This window comes from Netta rufina (genome assembly GCF_964035555.1).
Source record: "Netta rufina genome assembly, chromosome: 29".
Lineage (NCBI taxonomy): Eukaryota > Metazoa > Chordata > Aves > Anseriformes > Anatidae > Netta > Netta rufina.
In genome coordinates, this window is record NC_140153.1 from 1,128,471 (window position 1) to 1,151,757 (window position 23,287).

Consider the following 23,287-nt stretch of genomic DNA (forward strand, 5'->3'; position numbering starts at 1 on the left):
CTTTAAGGTCCCTTGCGTGGAGGCACCGCGTGTCTGCTTGGCGCGGGCTTGGCAGTGTTTCCTCCCCCTTCTCTGCCAACATTGCTGCGTTTCCTTGCCTGCTCTTTCCCCCGCAAATGCAGGGCACCCTGCGAGCAGCACCCCCAGCCTCAGGACCACCCTCCTCTGCCTAAAGCAGCCAGGAGCACAGCCCATTAATACACAGCTCCTATTCCCTCTGATGCTCCTCTGTGGCTCCTTGTCTGAAAAGATCGGGAGCTGCCAACACCGACTGCAGCTAGGACAGGGCTCAATTTTTCTTCAGCTTAGATTTGAACCACAGCCACATCTCTACGGCAAGAAATGAAATGCACGATCGGAAAGAAACGGCACTAGTACCCAACCACAGCATTTCTGAGATTCAGGCCTGTAGGGCTCAACATCTCATGTGAAAAGCACGAGCCTCTCTTCCTTGGCGTTTACCCCTTCGTGCCAGCCCAGAGGCAGGATTACTTCTTGGCATTTAGCAGTCACCAGAATCACATTCCTTTAAAAGATGCATCAGGTCAGCAGCGAGACGAGACTGACAAGTGTTTGTGTTCAGGAAGCGCTTGCTGGAAGCACCTACTTGCAGATCTCCTGTTACACAGCTTTACACCCAGCAGAAGTTCTGCACAGTGAAGGGCTTGGGAACCCCAGATCCCTGGCCCCGAGGCTGCCTGGAACAGCCAACAGGTTGTGGTTTGCCTGCTCCCCATATAAAGGGAACGGGGAAAGGCTCAGATGCACTACTACACTTTGCTCTTGTCAGGGAATGCCTTACACAAACTTGCACCTGTGGCTCTTTTAATTTCCCCAAGCTAAAGTTAGCTTGGTTGCGAACTTGAGGGGCATTTGGTCAAAGGGTTTGAACATCTGTTCCTCCTCCAAATCCCTCACCCTGCTGTTTGCAGCACGCTTCTGCGGATCTGGGGGAACACAGAAGGCGTCCCCCGTTGAGGACCTAAGCTGCTTTTCCTTACCGTACTGCACGAGAGACGAGGTCTGCGTAGTGGATCCCATGTCCCAGGAGGAAGCAGTGGTGCTGCTGCCAGGCTGGGTGTGCTGAGCAGCCAGCTGAGCCAGAGCCTGGGCTGTCTTGAACTGCTCCAGGAACTGAGAACCCGTGGTACTGCTGCCTTTGGCCTCTCCGACATCTCCAAACCCTTTCCCCAGCATGCTCACCTGCAATTTCAGCAATGGAACAAAGTCAGCATCTCCCCTGCTCAGAGGACACGCACATCTCCTAACACAAGCCTGAACTCTGCACCCTGCTGCTTCTCACCGAGTGCCTCCGTTTAACAGCCTTGAGCTTCAGGTACACAGACACCATCAGCAAGGAGGCCTCACATTTGTCTCACTGCCTTTATCATGCTCAAGCCCAGGTAACTCCACCTATTGCCTAACCCGCTGCATCGTGCAGCGTCCTGGAGGCTTTCAAAGCCAGTTAACAAACAGATCTTTAAAATGTACTGAATTACACACATGCACTCGGCTTCACCAGACAAGACAGCCACCACCAGAACTTGGCTTTCCCATTGGGGTAGGTCAGGGAGGGGGCTCAGAACCATCTCATCATTTCATGCACAATGTCTTTGCTGAAGTTATATGACAAAGCACGTTCCCAGGTCTGCGCACACCAACTCAGATTCAAGAGCTCCTCTCTTCACCCATCAGCGCAGAGCTGCTAGCACTTCACCCCACACCAACCCCCCAGCCAGTTCCAGGTCTCAAACTGACAAACTTGCAAGCCTCTGGATTGCAAGAGCTTCTCCTTCCCTCTGAGCAGGAAAGAGGAGAACTTGCAAGCCCGGCAAGGGCAGCAGGGCAGGAACGATCCCATTTATTTCTAATTAAGCAACGGGTTCCATGCTTCTGCTTACAGCAGACTGGCAAATCACCCAAGTGGAGGACTCTGCCACGCGAAGCAGACAGGTGTCAGAACTGGAATTACCCACATGGCCCAAATGCAGGCAGCGAGCAGCAGGGAAACCGTTTGTACAAGCCCGCAGGCTGGCAGCGAGCGGCATTTCCTTACCATGCTGTGGTGGGAGAAGGAGTTCCCGGAGGTCGGCTGGGCCATGGCACTCTGCTTGGAATTGCTGAACACCAGCGGCTGGGCCAGGGAAGGAGCCTGGGATGACTCCAGGTTTGTTGACTCGTTCTCCATGGAAGAGGGAGTCTTTCCTAGCAGTACTGCAAGGTCGATTCTGGATGAAGAAAGAAGACAACCCGCTGAGGTGAGCAGGAGCTGTCACACTGCTTTTACTACAGCAGCGTTCTACCTCCAGCCACATGATTTGTGCTTTTTCCTTTAAACATCCAGTCAATCTGCAGAACTTCAGCTCACAACTGCCACTAGTGACCTCCAAAGGACAGAGACTAGGCAACATCCTGCACAGCCTTGTTTACATCATGGAACACATACCTTAAGCACTGGCAAATGCCCAAAATCTGAAGAACCAGTGGCAGAGCCTAGAAGAGCACTGTAATCCAGACTTTCTAACAACTTCTACACTTAAATATGTGTTAGCTCATTCAGAGCTGCTGCGTTTTTATCTAGCTGGCAAGGTTTAGCCTCCAAAGGCAAACTGCTCTGAGACTTGGGTGCCACTTGTCCCACAAAACTGGTACCGCCGTGGGCTCTCACCTCTGTCCGGCTGTGATTGTCACATTCTCTGCGGGCAGAGGCACTGAAGACACGTTGGAGGCAGTGAAGATCTTAGTCTCAGACAGCTGAAAGATAAAAGAGGGAAAAAGGAATTCCAAAATTCAGACCAGCATGGTGGGACTCCAAGCAAAGCACACAAGACACAGCCCCGGGATGATTCAAGGAATTAGGTGTTAAAACTTCAGCGTTTGGCTCCCATCAGAATCATCTTTCTGCAGATTTCTTCTTGGGCAAGTGCACAAATCACCCCTAAGTAAAAAAAAAATAAATCCCTCTACAAATTTCCTGTAGTCCACAAGGCCCCAGCACCCCAGGTGGATTTAGTCAGGTGCTCCAAAGCCATGGTGTTCAGCACCCATCTGCAAAACCCACTGCACGGGTTAGATGCAAACATTGCTGAAGAAGTCAAAGGGAAAACCTTCCAACTGGTAGTTTAGCTTCCAACAATCCTGGTTTCACCTGGGTGATCTGACCAGATACCAAGAGATCTCCTTAAAACTGTGGAAGGGAAAATAACGCTGCTCAAAAACAAACGAAGGGGAGGTTTAACAACCACCTGAGGCTGAGCTCAGCGTTCAGCTGAATACAACCAGCTTCTATTCCAGCCTGAGGAGCTGCCAGCAACTAAGCTGCGGGAGTTTAACAACAAAACCACAGCAGAGGAATCTCTGAGAGCATATCACACACACTGAAGGCAAGACGGGCTACCAAGACACTCTTTAAGCAAAGACCTGGCTGGAACAGACGGAAGCTGCCTGCGCCTCCAAGCCCAGCAGGAGAGCCTCCCTCAGACAGTGCCTGGAAAGCCAAAGCTTTCTCTTCGTGCCCATTCAGTAGGGCTAGCTAAAATGAGCATGCAAAACTAGTAATGCTGCTAAAAAGCCCAACCCTGCTCCCATCTGCAAGACCAGAAGTTCTCCCTTGGTTCAAGGAGTGGGACGGGAGCCCAAATCAGAAGAAACCGATAGACAGGCGTTAACAGCAGGTGACAACATCCACTGACTCTCAACTGAGGCTCCAGGTGGAGAACAAAGCTCATCAAGACAAGCCAGAGAGCAAAGCCAGTTAATGGAAGAATTCAAAAAATGCTGCTGGAAGAAATAAGGGGACCAGACTGAGTGCTCCAGGAGATCCCTTGCTGGCCTGGGCTCCTGGGACGCCCGTGTTTTAGCAATATTTACTCTCCTCAGTCATCAGAGCTCCTGGAGCTGGGAGGTTTGGGCTATGCCCGGAGCACGCAGAGGGTGGACTTTGTGCCTCTCTCCTGGCTGCGTACACAGGCAGGACAGCACCCCGCCAGCAGCACGCGGAGGAGAGGGGTTCGGGGAGTACCTACATCTTCATTCCAGTCCTCCGTGCCCCATTCTTCCGTCGCTGCCCTCCATGCACCTGAAGGACAACAAGAGGCAGAGAAGTTAGGCGCGCGTCAAAGCTCCGCTTACAAGAGCCGGGGAAGCACTGGGAAGCTTTGCAAGCAGCCGAGAGGACTTTTATTTGCCAACCAGACAAGTTCAAGCAGCCGACCCCAACCCAAAATTCACGGGCAAGTTACCACGAGGGGATTGCCCCAGCCTGGCTCAGGCTGAGCAGCACCAGGGGGGGCCCTGGGCCAGCAGCTAGGGCAGCGCGCGCCCCCCAGCACCAAACAGGAAAGCTGAGCCTGGCGAGGAAGCCCCGGCACCATCCCCAGCCTCCTCATCCCATTTCCCTGCTCTCCCCCCTCCTACGGCAGCAGCACCCACGAGCAGTTGGTGTGACCCCAGCAGCTCGGACAGAGCACCTCTGCTGTGGGGCCCCCTTGTACAGGACCCCCCCTGGCCGAGCCTCGAGCCTCTGCAGCACCCAGGGGCAACCAAACCATTCACATGGTTGTTCCCCCCCAAAAAAAGTGTCAAAGTCTCACGGAGAGGGGAATGGGAATCTGAAAGGAAAGTTTCTGGGGCTAACCAACCCATCAGTGTTCTAGGTCCAATTTCGGAGAAATGCTCCAAGTGAGGAAGTTTAGGGTATTCAGGGGGAAAAGCACAAGATTTCAGCCACAATTAAGCGCGAGACAAGCAAGATTTATCAGAGGGAGAAAAAAAAAAAAAAAAAAAAAAGCTTTGCCTGGCTGCATCTTCAACTTGTTCGGTCCCACAGACACCACCATTTAAACCCCAGTACTTTGAGCTGTGTGTGGTGGCTTCCCAAACCATTGGGCAAATGAAAATTTGCTGTGGGAAGAAAGTGGGAGCATTTTCCATCCCCAAATTTCATAGGGCAAAAAAAGAAAGCCCCCTGCCCAGGTTGGTTCAGCCCACGCAAAGCAGGTGAACAGAAGCCAAGAAAAGGCAGGGGGTTAATTCTGGAGGGAGTCACAAGGACAGAACAAGTTGGCATCAGCCCCTTTATCAGCTGAAAGCCTTTTACAGTATAAAACCAGCACGTGAGGAATGAGGGCTTTGCAGATCCTTCTGCAGGACACGATCAGGCTCTTGGGTTTTGGGGGGGAAGAGGTCAGTAGATCTCCCCATACACACTCCAATTTTGAAGCCAAAACATCCAAACTGCTTATGTACGGGTGGAGTGTTCAGAGAACCAAAGAAATATTTTCTTTTTTCTTTACCTGATATTGGACTAATCCAAGAAGCTTTCCTGGGTTATTTTTGTTTAGTTTGATTTAGAAATGCAGACGTTAACACAACTTCCCTGGCTCCTGGGAGTCTCGAGGCTCACGACCCTTTCCTCCCGGGACAGAAGCACCGGGAAGAGTTAGACAAACCCAACCCAACACACAGCGGGGGTTAAGGAACAGCCTCCCCTGTTCCTCAGCCTGTTTGTGCCCTCACTCATGGGCAGCAGGAAGGCTGCAGGGATCGAAAAATCCCTGGGAGGAAAGCAGGAGCTGTGGGTTTCTTGCCCCACTGCAGTCTGCAGGGGAGAGCAGGAGGCTCGGAGAGGTCCCAAAGAGTTTGTGCATGGAGCAGAGCACAGGGCTCGGCTTTAGCTTTGCTCATGTGGGGGGGGGGGGGGGGAAAGGAGAAGAAAAGCAAAGCAGCAAGGAAAGCGGGAAGAAATCCTGCAGGCGAAGAGCAGCCACCGATGGGGCTTTGCTGGTGCCTGGCACCCAGAGAGAGAGGGACCCCAAGCCCTGCCCGCTCGTGCGACGCTCGTTGCATTCTCTGGGAATGCTCCAGGAAGCTCCCTGAGCAGCACGGTGTGCTGAGCTTTTTAGTTGGTTTGCTCTGAAAGAAGCCAAGCGTCTCTGTCCCTGTTGGAAGAGCCGTGTGGGGAGCAGCAGCGCGGCGCTGACACTGCCACGGCCACCTCGGAGTGGAACCCCAAGGGGAACCCCTCCCTGCCCTCAGGGAGCTTCGAGGAGCAGCTGATCTCTTTAAGCTCCTCCAGGCAGGAAAAGGGGGCTTGCAAATCTGATTATATGATTATGTTTTTAGGCAGAACTTGAGTGTCCCATCTTGCAGCAGAGGAGGGTGTAAGTAATTTAAGTAATTTAAGCCACGGCGTGCCGCTCGGCAGCACAGTGAACTAAGAGGCTTGCTGCAACCACTGCTGAAAACCAAAATCCCATTGTGTCAGGACTTTCTTTTTCTAAAGAAAGGAGCAAAGCAGAAGGGCTTTCAGCCTGGATTTCCAGACCTCAGGGACCGCAGAAGGGCTGAGGTGGGAAGGGACCTCTGGGTCCAACCCCTGCTCAAGCAGGGCCACCCGGAGCAGGGTGCCCAGGACCACGACCAGAAGAGAAGACACTGGTTAAATGTTTTGGGCCTTCTCAGGGGCACTAATGGGATTAGGTGGGCTTAATAGGGCCAACGGGATCAGCCCATCGGTCTCTCTTGGCTTCCTAAGGCATAACGAGATAAAAGCAGGAAACAAACTGGCCAGGCACCGAGCAGCTTCGCCATCAAGCATCCTGCTCATCCGACTGTCTCAGTGGAGATGTGATTTAGTAGCTTAGCATCGGTGTTAGGACAGGCAGACTAGGTGATCCTGTGGGTCCTTTCCACCCTTGTTTCTACGATTCTGTGCAGATCGGTGGCCGCCTTCGGCTGCAGGGCTGCTGGGAGGGAAGCAGCGTGGCGGTCCGGAGGCAGCCGTAAGCAGAGGTAAAGCACTGAGACAGCTGAGCAGCACAATCACCCTCACAGCAGCGTTTGGAACCTAGCGGGGAGGCGAGCGGAGAGACTGCTGCAGAGCGAGCTGCAGAGGCAAGGGAATGGCATGGGGACTACAGCAAGTCACAGCTCTTTGGATGTGAGACAGGCAGAAGAGGGCTGAGCTGCCTCGTGCTTCCCCTGGGGCAGGATGCTCTGTCAGTGCTGGGGACACTGCGCTGCCGTGGGTGCTGAGAAGCAGTGGCTGAAGTCAAAATTTACATAATCCACAAGTATGCAGGTTAACCTCTCCCGATTTATATTCAAGGTGTCAGCATTAGTAAAAGCAGAGTCAGAACAAACGTCAAAATTCATTAAAATGAACAAATTAAGAGAGAAGAATGACATATCCACAGATATTTCAGTTTGTTTAAAAAAAAGCTATAAAGTAAAGGTATCCGGGGCAGTTAGTGCACCTGGATGTATCGTACCAGGAGCAGTGTCAAATTTTCGGGGATAATTTGACCCCTCACCCCCAATGAAATCAAGTCCTGAAACAAAAGAAAAGAAAAGAAAAAGACAACCAGTGAAATTTTGACTGAAATTAAAGAGTTTCATTGTCCCCACGTACATCAGTCACATTGTACCTGTGGATATTGTTAATTCAAAGAGATGCCTGAGGCTACTACAACAGGAACAAAATGACCACACACGACACAGGTGAACGATAAACTTCATGGCTGCGCTGTAACTCTAGAGCAGATCCCAACTGCTGTGTCAGAAACTGTCTTTATTCCACTCCAGCCATGCTCTAAACCATCTTGTTCCGTATTTCCAAAAAACACGGACAGAGAAAAGCACACACAGATGCCTGCTCAGACCAGACAGCTCGATTTGCAGCACACGGAGCTCTGCTCCTTTTGCTTTTCCCTCCAGAGGCACACGTGCCCCCACTGCCCTTAACCAACAGACTCCTATACTACATCCCTCTGGTATTTAGAAATGAAGCCATTCAGTTTTTAGAGCCATCAGCAGAACGATCTCTCAGTCTGCTAGAGTTTTACGCATCCAGGCCTACTTTCTCCTTTCAGAAAAGCTCTTTTTTCTCTGAAAAACAAAGTCTAAACTAACAACATGTAGCAAAAGGGACAGCACTTCTCAATCCTGCGTTGCTCTTTGCCAAGCTATTAGCTTGTCAGCAAACACAAGAAATACGAAGCTGGCCTAATGCAGCATTAATGTAGAGCTGTGAATGGTTTTTATAACCAAAACGTGATGTCTGAGCACTCATGTCACGTAGAAATGGTTTGTGGTACAAGATTGCTGCGGGGGGGCCTCAAACATGCAAGGGCAGGTGGGTGTTTGCAACCACCCAGCAGAGAAGTGCTTGGTTCCAGCAGGGAAGCAATGAAGGTTTCATTTTGGCTAACTTCTATATCAGGCTCTCACCCTGCAGCAACCTGAGCAAGATGACCACTAAATGTGAACACTCCCCGTACCGAGCCCAACATCTGAACTCAGAGCAATATTCTCAGGAGGATGCACTGAACATCCAGGGAGCCTGTGGGTGTTTATCACACTCCTGCCTGTAAAAATGCTTCTGCAAAGAGGCAGCACAGCTTCTGCTGGGAAATACACCTGAGGTGAGTGTCCCTGGGCCTCTGTCAGCAACAGCACGCACAAGATCACACCTGAACAACCATCCAGCTCCAAATTTCCAGCATGGTTACCCCTAACAAACGACATGATGCAGCCTTTACAGTCAGATCTAAAACCTCAAAGATTATTTCACAGGAAACCCAAATACGCACTGGATATTCCTCAAAGCAAAGGCACCTCTGGATGCAAAGAAACCGAGCGACTGAATTCCAGCTCTGAACCAACAACCTATTCCACCACCCTCAAGCCTAAGACCTGCCCAGAACCTCCTCAGCACAACCGAAGGGACACAAACCCCACTTTTGACCTAAAAACACAAGAGCAACAAGCGTAAAGGCCGCTTACTTGTGCCATCGTCCGGTTCAAAACTGCCAGTGTTGTTCCACGTGTTGTTGTTGCTGTTCCCATAGTTCTCATCCGTGCTGGCCGGCTCAGCGTAGTCAGCCGGGTTGAAAGTTCTGTAAGAAACACAGGGAAGAGAATTTGTTATTCCCTCTTGCTAAACATTTTAAAAAAACAGCTGATGGTGTTCGTGCTGTATTATAGCTGGGAGATTCCCCCAAGGCTGCTCTGCTCAGCAGAGGAATGCTCCAGCTACAGTGGCCCTTCCAAGTTTAAGTTAGCATGGTGCAGTTTCTGTTTCATTAAAAACAACAACAAAAGGCAGAAGAGTGAAGCAAATGGCAGTATTCACGCCCAAAGGTTTTGTATTTTTTGCTGTGGTGTGTCCTAACGAAACTTACCCCATGCCTTGGGCAGAAAATCTTCCCCCCCGCCTTCCGGAGCCACCTGTAAAACACACACACGCTGCTGAGCATCTCTCTTGGCTCTGCGCCACTGGGAGAAGAAACATTTGAACAACATATGGAGTTCTGATGCCCAGAATATAAAGCGTTGAGGATCGTCCCGAGTAGATGGGGTTTCCAGCAGCGGCTTTATATGTACATGAATGACCTCAGCTGGCTGGCAGCGTAATTAGTGATGCACGATTCCAGGCTCAGATGAGGTTTCCAGCTGGCACAAAGCATAAATACCGGACCCCAGGTTCTGATTTCTGCATTGTGTCCTCGGCAACAATTCCTGAGCAGCACGGCTTTTGGAGAAAAATGAATTTCTGCCACCGAGCCTTTAAAAACCAAGCCAAGTGTTTGCACAGCACTGGTGCTGAGAGACACATGTGCAGGGACGAGGAAGATCCAGGTGCTGTCGCTGACAAGCAGCCTGCCCACCTGCCAACAGGCTCCTAGCTCTTCTGCTATCCCAGCTCTGTAGGATAAAGCCGGGCTCAGTTCACCTCCCCGGGCGGGACACAAGAACTCGTTACTGTTCCTACCATGCTTAAAACGGGGAAGCAAGGCGCAGGCACTAATCCTAACCCTAAGAACAAAAATCAGGTGCTTCTTTTTGGCTTGGCAATTCCTTTGATAGAGGCACGTCACAGAGGAGCTGCGCTGACACCATCCTTCTCCCACCCTCCGACCCGAGGCCCAGCGCCTACCTCGGCCTCGGCCACGTCCCCGTCTCCCTCGTTCCGTGCCTCTTCCAGAAGAGCCTCCACTCTTGCCACCATCCAGTCCGTTCTCCTGGCCCCGAACTGGAAGAGAACAAGGCAAAGAAACCTTCAGGATTCCTCCTGCTTTAGGGAGGACACAAGAACAGACCTCGGGCACTGAAGCGTGGTGGCTCCCGAAACTTTTCTTAACCCGGCGATGCCGAGCGCAGCACCCAAGGGTGCATCTCAAACGGGTCGCCACACACACGAGGCTGATTCTCCCCAAAGCTGTGCCTGCCCGAGCAGCTTTACGGCTAGGTAGGGGTGTTAGGAAGGGGCAGGTCCGTACACTCTCTTCCACGGCTGGCACCTCGCCCCCGCCTCGGCGGCCCGCCACGTCGTCTGCTGAAGTCCCGATCCCTCTCCCGGTTTTCTTTGCTTTCTTCACTGGGCTCTGTCTGTCCGCTCTCCTTCTGTCCTTGGACACCCTTCTTCTTACCGACCATTTCCCAGGAATGCTGAAGGTTTGCAAAGGGGAGAGCAGTTAATCACAGGCTGACCAGCGCTGGATGCAACATACACGCATGCTTCAACAGCCTACAAAGAACATAACTCCGGGAAACAAATTGTTTCCAGCCTAATTTCATTGGGAAAGACCATCTGCCAACACGCAGCACTGCTTCCTTCCCAGGGAGCTCGCACAGCCGGCTGGGATGCCAGAGGAGGTACGAGGAGATGGCTCCTTCTATTTCTGCACTGATCCCTGGGCCTCTACAACAAAGCGGGCGTAATACCGGAGCTCAAAGCCTGGAAGCTTCACCCTGTCCAGCAGGAACAAGGCTGGCCCTGCACACAGCTCACTGCTTTGGGGGAGCTCCCGCAATAACCAGGTAAATATCCCAGTGCTCTGCAGTCAACATTTCCGGGTGAGTTATTCTCCCAAAAGCAGCTGTTTAAGAAAACCCCTCCCTGAACAGCCGATCCCACAGAGGAGAGTATCAGAGTTTATCCACAGGCGAGTTCAACCCATCCCAAGTTGGGCTGTAAAAACTTGAGCACGCCTCCAGCTTACTGCTCTAAGCCCACACGGGTTTGTTTTATGACACTCTGTGATGGTTTCACATTCTTAAGCTGATGCTGCACACTGGTAGAATAATTAAAATAGTCACAAGTCATTGACGAGCACCTGAAAACATAACTGGCAGATAAACAAACAGCTGGGTTTGGATGGCAACATGCGGGGACAGTAACAAAAAACCTTAGAGGCACAAACTGCCTTCAAACCAAGGGCTTCTCAAGTCTCTCTCCATGGGTATCTGGCTCAGAAGGAAATTCAGGAAAATGTTTCCTTGGAATACTGCGATTTTAAGCAGAGTCTAACTCAACGTGAAGATCACGCCGGCTCCCCTCCCGTTTGAAATACAGTAAATTATGAGTAACTAGCTCAGCAGGTGAGCGTTTGAGCCATTAATAAGTCTGTTCCTTACCAGGAAACCCCTTTCAGGGAACTGCTGCACCAGCTGAACCCAGCCCAGAAGCAGCTCCGAGCGCTGTGAGCTGCGGGTAGCAGCCCGAGGGCCCCCAGGGCACCACAGGCTGAAGAAGTGGCAGCCACTCGAGGGCTCTGCTCTGCCAACACCACTCCTGCCTCTGCAAATCCTCCACAGTGAGCGTGCCTTGCCCTGCATCTCGCGCTGCTGGGGGCTTCAGCTGCTCGAATAAAGGAGACACCGCGGCTTGCTGCACGCTACCCCGAGCACTATTTTCGTGAGCAATGTGCTCATCGAGGAAAAGTAATTGCTGCCATAGCAGGGCTTTGGCGTTCAGCTGGTTACAAGGGACGTGGAAGAAAACACAGTCAGAGCAGAGCTTTGCCTCAGCGATGCACGTTCATGCCACCCCCCTTCCTAAAAGGGTTTTCCAACAGCTGTTTTGTTCAGTTAGCGATGGAAAGGGCTCTCTGAAGGCAAGGCAAGGATCCTCACGTGCACCACACTGAACTCGGCCGCTGCCAGAGCTAGCAGAGCACCTGATGTTGGGAAGCAGCTGCCTTAGACAACACAGAGCTGTCCAAGCCATCCATCTACCTCACGGCTAATAAAGAGGGGGAAAAAAGAGTTAGTGCACGGCGTTTGGAGCGCTAGCTACAGCCTCAGCTTTGCTCGCAGTTTGGCTGGCTCCGTCCCATCTCGGTGTGCTGGGAGATCTGTTCAGCCACGGTGGGGAAGGGTCTGAGGCTCGGCAGCTTTCTGCTGGTTTGCAGCAGGATTTGTGTCCACTGCCCCCTCCACAGCCTGCATGCTTCATGGAGGAGCTCCCACTCATTTACAGAGCTCACCTTGGCTCACCTAACTCGACAGAAAACACTGCTGGCACAGAAAGGGCAAAAAGACCCAAAAATTTGTGGCATGGGCAGCCAAAAATCAGCAAGTCGCTGAGGACGGGGAGGAAACATTTAGGGCCGGAGAAACAAAAGTGCCCAAGTAACAGAAAGGAACCGCTGCTGCCACACCTGCCCTTCACCACAAGTCTCTCAGCCCTTGGGAGAAAAGAGAAGTTACTTCCCGCTCACGGCAGTGTGAAAGCTTTGCCACCAGCACGCTGCCATCCGTACAACTGCTCGGGTTCAGAAGGAATAGGAAGCAAGTGGATTTATCACATTTTCCCCTCCATTTCCCTATTCCAGGCTGGCCACGCTCCTGTTCTCTCCAAACCTACAACGTTCAGAAGCCCGGAGATAACCACACTTCCCATGCTCCTTGTGAGTCATTCTGGTTTATCTGCACGTTACTGTACGGCTCAGCTCGGCTCCAAACAGGCAGCCACACCGAGCTAGGCCTCACCAGATTTACAGCACCCAACCCTACCGTGTCCGGGTTGCCCTCCAGCAGCACGTTGATGGCTCTGTTAACATCCCCGTTGCAGTCGTGCAGAGCAATCACACACTCATCCTGGTTCTTGCCTGTGATGTCGATCAGCTGTAGGAGAGACACCGCCACGCTCAGCACGTTCCCAAACCAAGACAGCACCGACAGCCCCCCGGCTCTCTTACGAGGCGAGCAAACTGCATCCCAAAACAGAAAGCGTCTGAAGGAACGATGGGGTTTGGCAGTCGTGCCAGCCTCCCCAGCTTAATTATGCCCCCGAACGAGAAGCAGATCCCCAGAACCGAGGGTGAGAATTTCTGAGTCACCGAGTTTCCCCACAACCTAGCCTCCCAGCTCCGTGCCTCGGGATGCTGCTGAGCCTTGTGCTTTGGGACCGAAGACAGCAGGCACGCGAGGCCGTGAAAACCACAGTGGCCTAAGGAAGCCCAGGGAGCAGCCTCCTGCCCTGCCCTGCCCCGGGGGCGTTTGCTGCCCTCTGCCACTGCCCTCGCCCTCCCGGCGGGTTCGCACTCACTTGTTTCACCTTCTCCTCAAAGTCAGCGTCGTTGTGGTCCGAAATCATCTGTGCAAGTCGGATCTGTTCCGCAGTGGCCTGAAGAGATGAACATCAAAAGAGAGTGGGGTTAGCACGGCACGCCTTGCACTCGCCCTCCTCCGAAGGCCGCGCCGCTCCCGAGGACGCTGGAAAGGAACCGAGGTGACGAGGACGAGGCGCAAACAAGGGCCGGGAAGAGGCAAGCTGCAGAAAGCAAGGCAGGGAGCAGAGGAGCGAGGGAGGGGAGCCTAGGAGAAAGGGAAACACCGCCGGGCGACCTCTGCAATGGGCGAGCCCAAGCCACCGAACCTAACTCCACCTGGAGGCAGCACCAGGACATGGAGCCAAGCTGCAGACGCAGGGCCACGTCCGTTGGGTAAAACAAACAGGGCACGGCCGGAGGGAATCACAGGACTGGAGGGGTGGGAAGGGACCTCCAGAAAACATCGGGTCCAACCCCCCTGCCCAAGCAGGTTCCCTACAGCAGGCTGCCCAGGGAGGCGTCCAGATGGGCCTTGAATATTTCCAGAGGAGGAGACCCCACAACCTCCCCGGGCAGCCTGTCCCAGCGCTCCAGCACCCTCACCATGAAGAATTTATTTCGCCTGTTGGTGCGGAGCTTCCTGGGCTCCATTTTGTGGCCATCACCCCTCGTCCTGTCCCCACAGACCACTGACAAGAGGTTGGCCGAACCCCTCCGTCTGTCTCCCACCCCTGGGGGATTTGTGAACACCTTTACAAAGGTTTACAAAGCCAGGGGAGGCAGCACCCAGGCGGAGACGCCCGCCCTGCCCCGGGAGCACCCCGGGAGCTGTGGGCCTGCACCCAGCCCAGCGCCCGGCCGGGAGTGCCAGGTCTCCACCTCCACGCAGCCGGTTTCCAAGGACGCTGCCCTTACCTGCGGCCGCTGCTTGTGCTGTGTCTGGCTCTGTGTCTGTGTCTGCTCCCAGTTCCCCCGGGCTCGGTTAGTGCCCACCGATGTCATCATTTACAGTATATACAAATAACAGTATTTACAAGGTAGAGCTCTGTGGTGGGGCGGGGGAGAAGAGAGAACAGGCTGTTAGAAACTGAAAACACCAGGCAGCGACCGAGCGAGGCAGCAGGCACGGCCCCACCCTCCCAACGCTTCCCCAAAACCACTGCGTGCCCGGGGCTGCCGCGGGCTCCTGCAGCCAGCCCCCCACCACCAAGCGCCCTGCGGCAAACACGGCCACCACCGCGCCCCCTCTGCAGCCTGGCATCGAGGAGAGGAGCCCTGTGGAAAGGGTTCAGCCACGCGCTGCCAGAAGGTGCCTGCGAGCGGGCACGGGGTCGCCACTGACAGCGAGGAGCGCTGCGAGAAGCTTTGCTTTGAGAGCAAACACCTCCGAGCCTCAGGTGTGCCGGCTGAGCGCCCTGAGCTCTCCCCTCTCCTGGCTTAAATTTGGTGCGGAGGAAGCAAAAACCTGCCGGCAAAAGGTGCTGCTGCAGGCCTGGGGGGATTGTTTGTACAGGAACATGATCCCGGTAGAACCAGCTGCTTTTTCTTGTTCCAGTTGTTCCCCAGATCCAGGAACATCACGTTTGTCTTCTAACGAGTATTCTGAAGTTACCCCAAAAACGAACCCAGTGCCAACATGGAGTAACAGTAAATAATGCTGCCATGGGCTGCTTGAGGCCAAAAATCCCTGCAGGAGCCGTGGAGCATCCCTAGGATGTGAAGTTTTACAGGCGCACGCCCTGGGTTTGGAGGATGGAGTCCCACAGGAGGTGAAGGGCTTTACCCTGCCCACGGTGTCCCCAAAGCAAGGGGCACCAGGCACGTCCCACGGCACTCGGCAGGCCTCGCTGCCCCTGAGACCCCGAAACCTCAACAATCACCAGCCCCACAGCGCTGGGGTTTGCTGGTAACGCCGCCGAGCCCCCCTCCAAAGCAACAGGTTCTGCTCCTGCTGCTGCCAGGCCTGGGGCAGAGAAGGGGCTGCAGGAGGAGACCTGAGCCAGGAAACGCAGCCTGCAGGACGCGACCCGACGCCTTCCTCGTCACCATCACCACAGAGCAGGGCCCAGGGCGCAAGAGGGAAAAGTGGAAAAGCTGCGAAGCCAACGGGCCTGCGAGACCCGGGGAAGCTGAAGTCTGCGAGGGCAGAGCATTGGGGCTGGGGGCCCTCTCTGTGGGAGCTCAGGGACCCCACGGCACCTCCCCACCGTGGCAGACCCCCATGGCTCACGCCAGCACCTCGCCCCACTCGTGCTGGGGTTCCACGCACTCCGCAGCCTCCCCCAAAACCTCCAAAGGCCGCCCTTCGGGGGTGCCCACGCCTCGTGGCACCGCAAGAACGGAGCTTTCTGGCCACGCACCTCCAGGTTTTCACACCGGGAGGGAACCCACGCCACCTCTGGGGCCAGCTGGGCGCAGCCAGCACCTTGCCAGGAGCGCCGAGCCCCAGCGCTCCCCACATCCAACGCCGCCTCCTGTGCTCCTTCCCCACGGAATTTCTTCTCTCTCCCCACGGCCCCGTCTGGCCCAGCCCCACGCGTTTCGTGCAGACACGAGGCCCCCCGTTAAACTCATCCTGCAGCAGGACCACGGGCCCAAGGGGAAGCGATGCTGCGGCTCCACAGCGCGCTGCTGTCCCCAGCCTCCGGGCAGCGCCGGGCATTGTTCAACAGCCACCGCGCTCTGCTCAGTTTTGGTGAGCATTAAAGCTTTTTTAAGTGTAAAAACCACCAGAGGAAGAGCCACGGCAGAAGCAGCAGCAGGCCTGGGTGCTGCAGAGACCTCCAGGTGAGCACAGGGTGCCCCGAGATGGGGCTCTATCCCTCCAGCGGGGCGCTTCGGCGCAGCTCCCGGGCAGTTTTTGAACACAAACCCCAGCCCCGACGTTGGCTCCACACCCGGGCTGGCAGCGCACAGGTAACGACGAGTCCAACAGCGAGTTCAGAGCAGCGTTTATCAAGCATTTTACCTCTTTTTGTTCAAAAAGGAATAAAAAAATACATATGTGCAGCAAGAGGGAGGCAGCGGGGGGGCACGGCCGGCTGACCGAAGCACACCCACGGCCGAGCCGTGCCGGGGGGGGGGGGGGGGAACCACGTTGTGCCCGGCCTGCCCCACGCCAGCAGGACAGCGAGGTGTTCACCGGGATTTAGGGTGCAGGAGAAGCCTCACGGCCGCAATCTGCGGGGCTGCCCGGGGAGGCAACACAGCGGGGGGGCCCCGTGCTGCTCTGCAGAGCCCCCGCTGCCTGCACAGCCCCGGGCAGGGGGGGCCTGGGGGCCGCGAGGCGTCCAACGAAGCTTTGGGAGCGGAGGCGCTGCGGGCACGGGGCGCAGCCCAGCTCTTTACCGGGGCTCCCGGCACGGCCCCGGGACCCCGCGGCCCCCCCCCGGTCACGGGCACGTGCGGCAGGGCTGGGGGGGGGGGAGGGGATGGGCCGGGAGCACCCGGGGGCGGCGGGGAGGCCGCGGGGGGGCCCGCCCGGTGCTGCCGCGGGGCACGGGGCCCACACGGGCGGCGGGGGGGAGGCCCAGGGGGGGAACCGGGGAGGCACCGGGGGGCGATCGGGACTCCTGGGGGGATCCCGGGGGGGGTCCCGGGGCCGCGCCCTGCCCACGCCCCGCGGCTCCGCGCCCCCCCCCCCCCCCGGGGGTTCGGGGCCCTTTGTTCGCGGCCCCGGTACCGGGGCCCGGCCGGCGGGGACTGGGGGTGGGGGGGGCAGCGCGGGGCCGCCCCATTGTTAGCGCGGCGCCGCGGGGCGGCCGCTGAAGGCCCCGGTGGCGGCGGCGGACAATGGGGCCCGGCGGGGCGGCTCCGTTCCCGTTCCCCCCCCCCCCCCCAAAGCTCCGAGCAGCGCGGCGCCAGCCCGGGCCCTGCTTCCGCCCTCATGGCGGCGGCCGCCATTCCCCGCCCGGCCTCACCTGAGGGCGGCACGGCCCGGAGCGGCCCGGCACGGCCCTGCAGGCCGCGAGGCGCCCGGTAACGGGGACAGGGCCGCGGGGGGGGGGGGGCGGGAGAGGGGACGGGAGGGGGGGGAGGGAGAGGGGAGGGGGGAGCGGGGGGGAGCTGAGGGGGGGGGGCTGAGAGGGGGGGGGTGCAGGGAGGGGAGGGGGGGGGAGTGGGGAGGGGGGGGCGGGATTTAAAGGGGCCGCGCGCCGCCCGCCCCGCGCAGCCAACTTTACCTGGGTCGGCGCCGCACTGACAAGCACCCAGCGGCGCCCGCCCCCATCACGTGACGCGGGCCGCGGCGCTTCAGGGAGGGGAGGGGGGAGGAGGGAGGAGCCGGGTCACGTGACGCGGGCTGAAGGGAGCGGAGGGCGCGCTCGGCTTCACCCCCCCCCCTCCTCTCCCGCTCCCCCCCCCCGCCCCGCCCCGTCTCGGTCCCTGGTCACGTGGAGGGGGTGGGGAACGGAACGCGTCACGTGGAGGGGGCGCTCGGAGGCTTCGGCGGCCGCCATGTTGTGTGGCCCCGGGCCGGGCCGGGGATGGCGGGGGCCGGCAGTAACTGGCTGTCGGGGGTCAACGTGGTGCTCGTCATGGCCTACGGCAGCCTGGTGAGGGCGGGGGGGGACCGGGGGGGGCACCGGGGGTGTGGGGGGGGTTGTGGGGGTGGTGCTGGGGGGGTGTGGGGCCTGCGGGGCCCGGTACCGGGGGTGCGTGGGGCCTGTGGGGCCCGGCACGCGGGGCCTGTGGGGCCTGGAGGCCGCGGTCCCCGTGGGGCCCGCACCCCGTGTCCGTGGATCCCCGTGGGGCCGGTACCGGGTGTCTGTGGGGCTGGGCACCGGGTGTCCGTGGGTCCCCGTGGGGTCGGGCACTGGGTGTTCGTGGAGCCCGTGGGCCTCGGGTGCCGTGGGTCCCGTTACCCGTGGGTCCCGTAGGTCCCGGTCCCCGTGGGGCCCGCAGCCGGTGTCTGGGGGTCCCCTTGGGCTGGGCACTGGGGTGTTTTTTTGGGGTCCCGTGGGTCCCTGTAGGGCTGGGTGTGGGCGTCCACGGGTGTCTGGGGATCCCCGTGGGGCCGGGTACCGGGTGTTTGGGGGTCCCGTGGGTCCTGACACCCGGTCCCTGTGGGCCCCAGTCCCCGTGGGGCCGGTCACTTGGTGGGGGTGGGCCCCAGTACTGCGTGGGGCTCCCGTGGGACACGTCCTGGGGTGTCTGTGGGGAGCAGGCACGGGGTCCTCATGGGGCTGGGTTAGGAGCCTGTGGGGTCCTGCACGGCTCCAGCCCCACAGCAGCTGTGGGGCAGGGGGAGAGCACGGGATAGGGTCTCTGCAGCCAGCAGGGGGGTGCCTGTGGGGCTGCCCCGGATGTCCGTGGGGCTCTGGGTGGGCCGAGCAGGGTCCTGAGACAGCTGGGGTTTTGGGGAGGGTGTGGGGCTGGTTGCGGGGTGTCTGGGGGCGCAGCTCGGTGCGCTGACTGCCTGTCCCCCCGGCGGGGTCTAGGTCTTCGTGCTGCTGTTCATCTTCGTGAAACGCCAGATCATGCGCTTCGCCATGAAGTCCCGCCGCGGCCCCCACGTGCCTGTTGGACAGCACGCGCCCAAGGTTGGTGCCTGGCAGTGGGGTCTGCTCTGAAACGGCATCGCTGGGAGCTGCTGAGGGATGGGTTTCCCCCAGCTTTACACCAGGAAGCCCTCAGGATTTGCCTATAATCACCCTCAGAATTCTGCTGAAGAAGTGAGTGTTCTAAATTCTTTTCTTTTTTCTTTTTTTTTTTCTGCTCGGCAGGATTTAAAGGAAGAAATCGACATTCGGCTGTCACGGGTGCAAGACATCAAGTACGAGCCCCGGCTGCTGGCCGAGGACGACAGCAGGCTGCTGCAGCTGGAGACACAAGGTACCCCCTGGCTGGCCGCGAGCTGCAGGACACCCGGGCACCACCCGGCCTTGTTCTGCCGCGGGGGCCTCTCGGTGCTGCCATCGCGACGCCGTTTGGCTGCTGCTGGGGGTGGTGGCTCTGCGCCCTGCTCCCAGGTGCTCTCCCCGCCTCCCTTTTGTTGCCGAGTGCTGCAGAGCTTTCAGGTTGGGTTTTCTCTTCCCAGGCTGCTATAACTACCTGTACAGGATGAAGGCGCTGGATGCGATTCGGACATCTGGTAAGCGAGGGCACGGCGGGAGGGAAAGAAAGAGGGAGAGCGTGTGTAGGAAATAAGGTGTGCATCTCTCTTTGTGGGTGAACACAAGCGTTTGACCTGTGCTTCAGGCAGTGGTGGGGTGGTTTCTGTTTCCCAGAAATACCATTTCACGCGGACGGCAGATACCCAAAGTCTTTAATAGGGAAGAATTTCTGTGCCTACCTGCTGGAGCTGAGGAATTCCAGCGCCTCCTTCAAAGGCATCCGCAAGGCCTTGATCGACACCCTGCTGGACGGGTACGAGAGCGCCCGCTACGGCACCGGGGTAAGCGCCGGGCCCCCCGGGGGCTGCTCCTGCTGGGCCGGCAGGGCTGGCATCGCGCTGTGCCCTCGGCCAGGGTTGGCAGGGTCTCTTCTCTTTGCGTCCAGGTCTTTGGGAAACCAGAATACCTGAAGTACCAGGATGCTCTGAACGAGCTGGCAAACATGTGAGTGTTTCTGTCCGGGCGTGTGGCTGCTGGGAGACGCTGGGGGCTTCTTGGGCCTCGGTGGCCTGTTGTGGAGGTGTGAGCAAGGACGGGCTTTGGGGCAGAAAGCCAGCCTGTGTGAGGCAGGCTGTTCACACCAGTCTGTGCTTCCAGGTTTGCTTCTTTACAGCCTGTCTCTTGATGCATTTTGGGGCTTGTTTTTTGGTTGCATCCACGTTCCTGCTTGCACCTTTTGAGCCAGGGTCTCCGGGGAGGGGCCGTGTCCTTCCCCAGCCCTGACGGTGCCTCTCTCTGCAGGACCAAGGCCCGGGCAGGCAGCAGCCAGCGGCAGCACCAGTCAGCAGCCAAGGACCTCACTCTGTCCCCCGAAGTCTCCAGCCCCGCCACCATCCAGGTCACCTACCTGCCTTCCAGCCAGAAGAGCAAACGTGCCAAACACTTCCTGGAGCTGAAGAGCTTCAAGGACAACTACAACACGCTGGAGAGCACCCTGTGAGCGGGGCGGGGAGCGCTGCTCCGGGGACCTGCCGAGAGCAGAGCCCCTCGGGGGCTGCAGCTCAGTGTCCCGGGTGCATTTTAGCCGTGGGTCAGCGCGCAAACGGAGCTGGGAGGAAGCGGCCACGCTCTTGGGCCTCCCTCTTGCACGACGGCGGATAGAGGAGCTCCATGGGGGCTCCGTTCCAGCTGCTGGAGCTCCCCCTGCGCCAGGAGCCCGTTGCAAAGCACTGTGCCCCCTGCCCAACCCGGCGGGGATCGGCCCCCGCACCAGGCTGGGGCGCGCTGCAGGCGTTGTTCCGCCTCGGAGCCCTGTGAATAAACTCTGGTTAGCTTTAGCTTATTTATAAAAGACATCCTCCCCCCCCCAGCCAGCGCTCTCCTCCACCTCTCCTCTTCCCCGTGGCGGCCAGCAGGGGCTGATGCTGCCTGTCCGTCCTGGCTGCGTTGAGCTCAGGCTGCGGAGCCGCTCGTCTCTTCTCTCCAAAGACCGCTGAAACGATTTCCCCGCGGCACCATCGCTGCTGGGGGCCTGGACGGAGTGTAAATATTTCGGTGGGCGAGGTGCCCCTTCGGGCTGTGGTTTCTGTCCTGCAGCTGGGCCTTTGGGGACGTCTCGGGCAGACAAATCCTGGCTGCAGCCGCCCCGTCTGCCCTGCCGGGGGCTCCTCCCCGCTCTCACCAGCGCCTCGGATGCCCAGGGGAGGGGGCTGCTGGCGGCGGGGGGAGCCCAGCTCCGTGTCGGCGTCCTGCCGGCAGCGCCCGCTGCTCCCCGCGTGGGCTGGGAGCCGTGCCCCTTCCCCGGGCCTCTGCACTCTTTTTAATTGCTGTTTAATAAAACAACAGTTACCCCCAGCTGGATGCGTGCCACGGGCCTCTGGCTGCCAGGAGCCGTTCCCTGGGGGATCCAAGGAACCAACGGTCGCCGTGGGGCTGTTGCCGCGCTGCCGCCCCGGTGACGGGGACGTCGGTAACGGCCCGGCTGGGGCAGGGGGCGGTTCTGGGGTCCCCACGGCACCGGCCATGGCTGCGGCGGCCCAAAAGGCCCTGTCCCTGCGGCAGGAGAAGGTGGGGGCAGTCACTGTCCTGCGTCCCCATTACGTGGGGAAAACTCGGGCAGGTTTGAGCCCCCCCCAATGTGTTGGTTGCTGCAGGTCCTGGCAAAGGAGGGAGCCTACGCGGAGTTGCTGCGGAGGTAGAGCCAGCAAAGGGGGTCCCCGGGGTGAAGGGGGCACAGCAGGGAGGACGGGGACCCCGTGCTGCCCCGCTGTCCCATCACCCCGTCCTTCCTGTTACCCCCCTGTCCCCGCAGCTGGGGGCGGGCGGTTGGGGAGCACCCCCAGCGCCAGGAGCGGGTCTGGGCCACGGCCCTCGGGGAGCTGCGGTGGAGCCTGGGGGCAGAGCTGCGCCTGGCCTCCAAGGAGCAAACCATGGTGAGCTCCGCTCGGTTTCGGCACGGTGCCCTGCCCGCGGCGCGTGCCCCTCATCCCCAGGGTGCTCCTGGCTCCAGCAGCGGAGGGCCCGGGACCCCCGGCAGCAGGAGCATGGCTCACACTGGCCCCAACGCCCCGCAGGTCCGCCGGGCTGCCCTGCACCAGCTCCTCCAGGACGAGCACCGGCAGCACCAGCGGGAGCTGCAGCAGCTCGGGAAGGCTTTCTACGTGGAGCGGCTCTGAGCGCCCGGCTGGCAGCACTGGGGGGGAATAAAAGGAGTTGAGCGAGACGGGGCTGTGCCTGCTGGGGATGGGGACGGCTGCGGGGCAGAGGGAAGGGGCAGCACATACCGATCCCCACGGCTGGGATCCGGCAGCATCGCCTGCGGCCCCCCTGTGCCAGATCCTGGCACGCGGGCCCGGCCGTGGCTGTGCCAGGAGATGGCAGCACGGCCACTGCGCCCGCTCTGCTTCTCCCGGGCTGCCCCACGTGTGGACGTGGCACCCGCAGCCCCTCGTGCTCCGTGGTCAGGACCTGCTCCTGGTGCAGTGCCCGGTGCCAGCCGCAGGTTGCTGTCCCCCCAGTGCTGGGGACGGGGCTGGGGTGCGATGCTCCATGGCCCTGCTCTCCATCCGGGCACCCCCCAAGCCCCCTCCTGCCCCTCGTCCCTGCTGCCTGTGCCCGACCTTGGTGTCTCCCGGCCCCAGGGCCCATCAGCGCCCGCCCTGGCTCAGTTTATTGACGGGGCTGGGGGCCGCCGGGCTGGCACCCCCCCGCCAACGGCCCTTCATTAGCTCGGCTGTCGGGTCGCATCACATCACCACCACCGCACGCAGCTCCCCGCGTCCCGGCCCCGCGCTGCCTCCACGTGTCCCTGCTGTCCCCAGTGCCACCCTCCCGGCTGTCAGAGGCCGCCTGGGCAGGGGCTGTGTCCCCATCCCCTCGTGGTACTGGGGCTCTGGCCGCCCCACGTCCTGCCCCACGTCCTGCCCAGTGGGTCTGGGCCCCGCAGAGCCCCCAGCTCTGTTCCCTAGGCCGGGAGCTGCGTGTCCCCTGCTGCCAGGCACCTCACGAGGCCCCACGTGCCCTCCCAGCTCCATGGGGCCATCCATCTATGGGGCAGCCGCCCCACAGCAGGTCTGGGGTCCTGTTTTGTCACCCAGCCGTACCCAGAGCACCAGGGCCACATCCCCACGAGGGACGGTGCAGGAGGACACAGGCACTCGCTGCCTCCAGCCACCTGTGGAGGGGATGCTCCTGCACTCCCTGCGTCCTCAGCAGCTCCCCCAAACCCAAGGCACGGGGACAGGATGGAGCAGGAGGGGACGTGGGGCACAGCCCCCCAGCGCCAGCCAGGGCTCGTCCTTGGGCAGGGTCACACGCAGCCCCTCAGCAGCGGGGAGCCCGCCGGGACGGGGACGGCTCCCCGGTATCGACGTCCCCCGCTAATGACGGCGGCGTGTG

General features: G+C 58.9%; 2 protein-coding genes across 12 annotated transcripts in view; one reads left to right on the top strand and one right to left on the bottom strand.

The window, feature by feature from the left end:
• The window catches only part of UBAP2L (ubiquitin associated protein 2 like), a 29,104-nt gene extending 11,483 nt beyond the window's left edge, over nt 1-17,621 (bottom strand). For 5 of the 11 annotated variants that reach the window (XR_014619198.1, XM_084303163.1, XM_084303166.1 and 2 more), the window contains exons 1-13: nt 17,519-17,621; nt 14,253-14,382; nt 13,334-13,411; nt 12,799-12,909; nt 10,281-10,449; nt 9,938-10,033; nt 9,183-9,228; nt 8,785-8,897; nt 7,257-7,331; nt 4,026-4,078; nt 2,669-2,754; nt 2,057-2,228; nt 1,002-1,203 (exon numbers count right to left, since the gene is read on the bottom strand). Coding sequence is in view for 10 of the 11 variants with exons in the window: in XM_084303163.1 (XP_084159289.1) it covers nt 1,002-1,203; nt 2,057-2,228; nt 2,669-2,754; nt 4,026-4,078; nt 7,257-7,331; nt 8,785-8,897; nt 9,183-9,228; nt 9,938-10,033; nt 10,281-10,449; nt 12,799-12,909; nt 13,334-13,411; nt 14,253-14,342 (1,291 nt within the window). In the remaining variant the exon portion in view is untranslated. Of the gene's footprint in view, nt 1-1,001; nt 1,204-2,056; nt 2,229-2,668; nt 2,755-4,025; nt 4,079-7,256; nt 7,332-8,784; nt 8,898-9,182; nt 9,229-9,937; nt 10,034-10,280; nt 10,450-12,798; nt 12,910-13,333; nt 13,412-14,252; nt 14,383-17,257; nt 17,337-17,513 lie in introns of those variants that run through there. The other 6 variants (XM_084303160.1, XM_084303164.1, XM_084303168.1 and 3 more) reach the window with 4 other exon arrangements.
• A 143-nt stretch (nt 17,622-17,764) lies between these two features.
• Nucleotides 17,765-21,244, top strand: LOC311219893 (protein C1orf43). The gene is made up of 7 exons (XM_084303230.1): nt 17,765-17,890; nt 18,776-18,877; nt 19,061-19,169; nt 19,375-19,428; nt 19,565-19,731; nt 19,836-19,894; nt 20,192-21,244. Exons 1-7 carry the CDS (start codon nt 17,822-17,824, stop codon nt 20,388-20,390), a joined length of 759 nt encoding a protein of 252 aa, XP_084159356.1. The 5' UTR covers nt 17,765-17,821; the 3' UTR covers nt 20,391-21,244.
• The last annotated feature ends 2,043 nt before the right edge of the window (nt 21,245-23,287 follow it).

Coding starts and splice junctions, on each gene's coding strand:
- LOC311219893 (XM_084303230.1), top strand. CDS start 17,822: ATGGCGGGGGCCGGCAGTAACTGGCTGTCGGGGGTCAACGTGGTGCTC. Junction 19,732..19,835: donor GCGCCCGCTACGGCACCGGG/GTAAGCGCCGGG, acceptor CTTTGCGTCCAG/GTCTTTGGGAAACCAGAATA. Junction 19,895..20,191: donor CTGAACGAGCTGGCAAACAT/GTGAGTGTTTCT, acceptor CTCTCTCTGCAG/GACCAAGGCCCGGGCAGGCA.